Raw genomic sequence first — 5903 nt, 5'->3', positions numbered from 1 at the left:
CTGCAGAAGAACTCCTCGTACGTCCACCTGGAGATAAAGGGTTGGGATGGAAATCTCAAAGGTCACCTATGATACAAATCTGAGAGAGATTTGGTTAAAAATAACTCAATGGTGCTCTAGGAGGAGATTCAGGTGATACGGTGGGGGGGGGGGTTACCCTGGTTGCTGATTGGCTAATGGTTACATAAGCCAAAAAAATCGTCATCATAAAGTGGCCAAAATCTGATCAGCTCATTTTCAGACAGGTTTTTATAGAAATGGATCAGGACAAAAAGAGAGAGAATCTTTTTTCCTGAGACTTTCAGAATGTCTTCACACAGAGGGGACACATGTTGATATAGAAAAGACATGAAAAAGTGGATTTTGCATAATAGGTGACCTTTAAAGAAAAGAGCTTTATAGTTATAGGAGGATACTAGGCCTCTTTTTCTTTTGGTCCAATCTTTATTAACTTGACATTATTTTTACTGTAGTTATTATGTCACTGAAGTCAACATTTAAAAAAATAAAATATATAAAGAGACATATTACAGTACTGATTATTTATACTAATATGCTTTCAGTATTTAGTTACACTTTTACCCTTTTTTATTTCATGTTGGTGCGTTTGATGAAACATTTGAGATTCGAGAGATGGTTTTATTGTTTAAAGATGAGCAGCAAAACCACACTATTTACACTATGTATACTATTAGATTAATTAAAAGATACTGGAAGTCAATAAAATTTCATGTATCTCAAGCATGTTTTACGTCTCTAAAACATTCAAAGTAAATTGTGAGAACATATAGCAAAAAACTAAAACAAATCAATCAAATGCTGCTTCAAAGGTAGTAATAATTCTAATAAAAAAAGAACTTGAAGTTAATGGTCTAGTTACCACACATTGCTGTAGTTACAGAAATCCCTAGTAAAGTCCTGTAAGGTTAAAGTGTTTAAGAAAAACTCAACTCTGTTCCATGTGTTTCTTTCGTCAATAAAGAGGAAGAGGAGAATGGCAACTCCTAATATCCTCTCCAATATAATTTTCTTTGTATCAATTTGCAGAGTATATGATTTGATGTCTAGGAAATATTCAGTACCTGGATGGAAAACCTGCAGCACTGATACGAATTGTCTCCAGCACCCCACAGGCTCTCAACTGCTGGACCGTCCTCCTGGGGTCAAACCTAAGAAAAAGCAATGGAACAAAAAAAGGATGTCATGCTGCTGTGGGCACACTCAGTGTCAGAAAAAACACAAATTCAAATTGCATAAATGTGCAATTTTGTGGAGAACAAAGACATACATAAATGGTTCTTTGAGATCGTTGGGTTTGATACAGCGGACATAGTGAGGAGTGGTGCTGTTCAGAGTGTCCATTAGCATCTCTAGGGACTGTCGGAACTGACACCAACACAATGAAAACAAAACAAAACGTTACAGACAAATTGCTGCATGCAAAATGAAGTGATTAGAAGATGAAAGTCATACCAGCTCACCTGGAAACCCACTGTCAGTTTATGTTCTCTGGTGGCTCTTTTTCCTGAGCGAACACTTCCATTAGCCACAGAGGAAGCGTTTCCCTGCTGCTGGAACAACTCAGCCACCAGCTCGGACTGACACACACATGACAACACACACAGAGAAAAGTCAGTGATCACAAAGTCACATAGAAACTAAATTAAATAGAATACATAGAAAATATCTACCTGACTTGCTCTGAGGATGTTAATGAGCTCCTCAAAGACTGTGTCTCGATTCTTTCCTAAGAAGCCATCACATTCATATTGCACCTGATGAAAAAAGGAAAACTGTCATTAGAAATAACATAAACCGGAAAAAAGAGACATGTTCACATATTGAGGCTTCTCATTGGGGAACTATCCTACAGTCCAAAGACAAACAGTATTCCTAGAGTTTCTCTGTGTTGACCTTCATCACTCACCGTGTCAGCGAAGTGCAGAACGACGAAGGCGCTGTTGGACATGCGGGGTTTCTGGAAGTGAGGGTGGGGCTTGCTGCTCAGGTGTTGGTCGTACAGCTTCCGTACCCAGCTTTCATCTGACCCTTTGGGCATCTGGTGAGTAACACAGACAATTACCAAAGAGACAAAAGATTAACAGATCATCACTGCTCATGTTCAATCACACTGCTCATGTTCAATCACACTGCTCATGTCCAATCAAACTGCTCATGTTCAATCACACTGCTCATGTTCAATCACACTGATCATATGCAAAACATACGGAATACTATTTTATTTCACATGTTTTAATTTTTGCCTTTAATCAGCACTGTCCCATCGCTGTTGTAACACTGAACATTTCCATGCTGTGAAACAAAAAAAGGCTTTCTTATTTTATTTATTTTGACTCAAGCCAGTGGGATGAAGGCAAGGCAAGGCAAGTGTATTATTTATATCATACTTGCCAACCTCTAGACCTCAAAAATCGGGAGCATTTCAAAATGCAAAATGGGGGGGGGGCTGCTAGTGGATCGCCGGAGCTGTTAGATTAACATTAACATGCTTATTGTAGTTGTAAGTGCACTGACTTGCGGCCTGTAGCACCGTCCTTGATGGAGCANTTTTTTTCTTTAAATTGAAGTTAAAGCATCAATCTGGTGCACAAATTAAGAGATTTATGGATACAACTCTCAACACTCATATGAAACAGAACTGTATATATTTCAATACTCCAAAAACCATTAGAATATGCTCACAACCGATCAACTCCTCTCTCATATCTTTACCTAGTCTGCATTCTTTCTTTTTATTTATGCATATTTTACTAATCACTTCCCATTCAAACTTTGTTTTTAATTTTTTACTGACATTGGAATTATTTATTATTTATTTTGAACAACTTATATTTAAATAGTATGGAAAATATTTGTTTGGACCAAACCGTTTGAGACCCACTGAGATAACTTACAATCACTCAGCGAGTCCTTTACCTCCCTGAGCTGACGTTATCTCAGCCTCTCAGTCCGACAATCTGTTGAAAAAGATTCTAATCTCTGTTAGCTCCGAGCTAGCACCAGATACAACAACCCCTGTAACTCTCTCTGTCTCTCTCTCACACACAAACTGCGCTCCTGCCACACACACAAACAGACGCTCCTCCGTGACGATGACCACTTGCGTAAAAAAAAAACACATTTGAAAAGTGGGGGGGACACAAACGAGATTTTGAAAAGTGGGGGGGACATGTCCTCAGTGGAAATTACGCCCATGCTCTAATATATGTTAAATCGAGCATTTATCTTTTTCCTTAGGGGACAGATAGTTGGTCCAAAGAATCTGCAACAAGACTTGAAAGTGGTTCAAAGTCAGTTTGTCCATACTTCTCTGTAAGTGGCATGATGTGCTCCGCCCTTACACATTAAACCTCCACCACATGGTGCACCGAGCAGACTCAGAACGGGGTTACCTTCAGAGCAGCCTTCATGGCGGTGACAGCGGCGCTGCAGAGGGAGCGGGCCTGCGTCTGATCCCCGCTGCAGTCCGCCTGATGGACACAGAGGAAGAGGACGCTGGCAGGCAGGCCGGGAGGAAGAGAGAGGGCGCTGTCCACTCGGACGTCTGCTCCACAGACAGAGAGAGCAGCAGAGTGTACAGGGTCAGATGTGTCAGCTACAGGTCAAGTAGTGGACGTTAAAATGTAATTCTGTGTCACATTATCCTCATACACATTTTTCTGTTGTTGATGTATATTTCAAATAAGCAAATGATAACGGCACATTTCCTCCAAGGGTTCACTATGATGCAGTCCTAAACTGTGCAAATAAAATAAGGATGGATGCTTGTTGGATACTGTTTAAAGCAGTACAAATACCAATGAAGAAAATATTGCAATCTTGAATAATTTAATTCTAAAAATATATTACTGGTGGTTGAGTTCAACCTTTCAAATGATTTAATACAATGTAGATTATTATATTATACAAGTGTTAATTCAACTGCTTCAAGAAAAAGTCTCTCAGGCTTCATTGTGAACATAGGCAGAGTATGGTTTGTAATTTATTTTCATGAATAAATAAGTTTAAAAAACATCCCCCGATTGGATATTTCGCCAATTTTATACGATTATAGGAAGTCATTTATAATTAAAGCCCCTTTGTAAAAGCATGAAAGCTTACGTATTAAAACATATAGTTGTTTTTGTTTGTTGTGTACTCTCTCACCTGTGATGAGGTTTTTAATGAGCTTGTTTTCATCCTTCTTTCTGCACTCCAACAAACCAGTGACTGCCGGCTTTGATCGGGAAGGACAGGAGGAAGTCTCTGCTGTGAACGCTGACGGGAGAACTGGAAAACATCACAACACAAACAACTCAAACAACAGCACCAGCAAAAACTAAAAAGACAGGGGAGAACATTAAATAATGTAAGGTTGGACTCAAGTTCATGCATTACCCTCTTGAGATAAAAAGGGCAGTATCATGGAGGTCCTTTATTTATATGAACTTTTGATCTAATGATATAATTAGTGTTTACTCATCTGCTCTTAACTATGTTTCAACATCATTCAATAAACGATCAAAATAAAGCTATATACTATGATGTCATAAAAAGGCATTAAGAAAAGTCATATGTAAAAAACATTTTTAAACGTTATATTTCATTAATCCCTTTCAGTGATGAAGAAAACCCACCAAACATATTAAATCTGAACGTGCATGGCAAACCATAAACTCTCTTAAACCCTCTTAAGCCCCACGGACCCGTATCCGGGCCCGAAATCGCGTAATTTGCAGGAAACAACGTCTAAGGAACTTTAATATTTAATAAACTATGAATATTTTTTGTATCCATATCACGGGAAAAAACGAATTTAACTGATCTTTTTCATTTTTTTTTTCAAAAATAACACACAATGCTAACATTGACCCTCTGAATTAGCCCCGAGCGAAAAAAAAAAATGCTAACCTATTACTGCACCGATAATCACTCCTAGCTCCCTTATTACTTATCCTAGGTGCACATCCAACACATCGTTTATGATCGTAAAGACACAGAATCTAACGGTGCCCACCTCAACACCCGAAAGATACTCGCAACATTATCAACAAAAACGTACATCAAAACAAGTGGCGCTAGGTAGCCCACAACGCTAATATGGCTTACCTTCGTCTTTGTCTGGTCTAAACTGGTCTTCAATGGCATTAAAACGAGAAAAACGATGCTGTAGTTAATCCATAGGTTAATATCTAATGTGACTGTGTCCCCTTTGAAATGTTCTGGTAATCTATAAGCAATAAAACTGCAATTCCGTTTTCAAATATCAGAGCAGGCCATTCCTACGTTCTGTAGAAAGATTGAATGCGCAAAGACGCCACTTTTTTTTTAACATGAGTGTGTGCGGGAGGATTTCCCTTCGATTCCATTGGCTCTAACGGTCAGAAAGAGATGTTACATGTGAAAATCGAAGGAGGGGGGCCAGAGATAAGGAAAATCCACCCAAATGGCCCCAGAAGAGGGTTTTCTTTGCTAAATCTGTCTAAAAAGGTCAAATATCAAGGTCAATATAACAATTGTTTTGCATCAATCTTGATACAGGGTACTTATTATATGTTGTACTTTGGATTCCTAAAGCTTTTAGTCTACTAACCCATCATCCAAGGTTAGTTTTCACTATAAGTACAAAATATCTTTTGAACGGACACTATAATTTACAGTTTTTTACCATGTTCAATCTGAATTTTCTGAATCTATATTGATTCTGACTTTTCTACATCCAACTCACAGGTTTATTATTACTTTGAGAAAAAAGATGATTAATTTAACCCTTTTAGAAGGGAAGATATGGACATTTGTTCTGGGAATGTAATTTTAGAGCGTGAGACCTGAAAAACAGGCTCAGGGTTAACACAGGTTAACACAGGTTAATGAGGTGTCTTTAAAAGTGTCCCTTAGATTGT

General features: G+C 38.3%; 1 protein-coding gene across 1 annotated transcript in view; it reads right to left on the bottom strand.

The window, feature by feature from the left end:
* Positions 1–5903, bottom strand: part of LOC104940954 (unconventional myosin-Va) — a 21098-nt gene that overhangs the window by 4198 nt on the left and 10997 nt on the right. Inside the window, exons 19-21 of the mRNA XM_010765975.1 lie at positions 5822–5828; positions 4168–4290; positions 3414–3565 (exon numbers count right to left, since the gene is read on the bottom strand). Coding sequence (XP_010764277.1) covers positions 3414–3565; positions 4168–4290; positions 5822–5828 — 282 coding nt within the window. The remainder of the gene's footprint in view (positions 1–3413; positions 3566–4167; positions 4291–5821; positions 5829–5903) is intronic.

The sequence above is a fragment of the Notothenia coriiceps genome, unplaced genomic scaffold (assembly GCF_000735185.1).
Source record: "Notothenia coriiceps isolate Sejong01 unplaced genomic scaffold, NC01 NC01_scaffold00002842, whole genome shotgun sequence".
Lineage (NCBI taxonomy): Eukaryota > Metazoa > Chordata > Actinopteri > Perciformes > Nototheniidae > Notothenia > Notothenia coriiceps.
The sequence above is the reverse complement of the archived record's forward strand: the minus strand, read 5'-3'. Positions and strand labels throughout refer to the sequence as shown.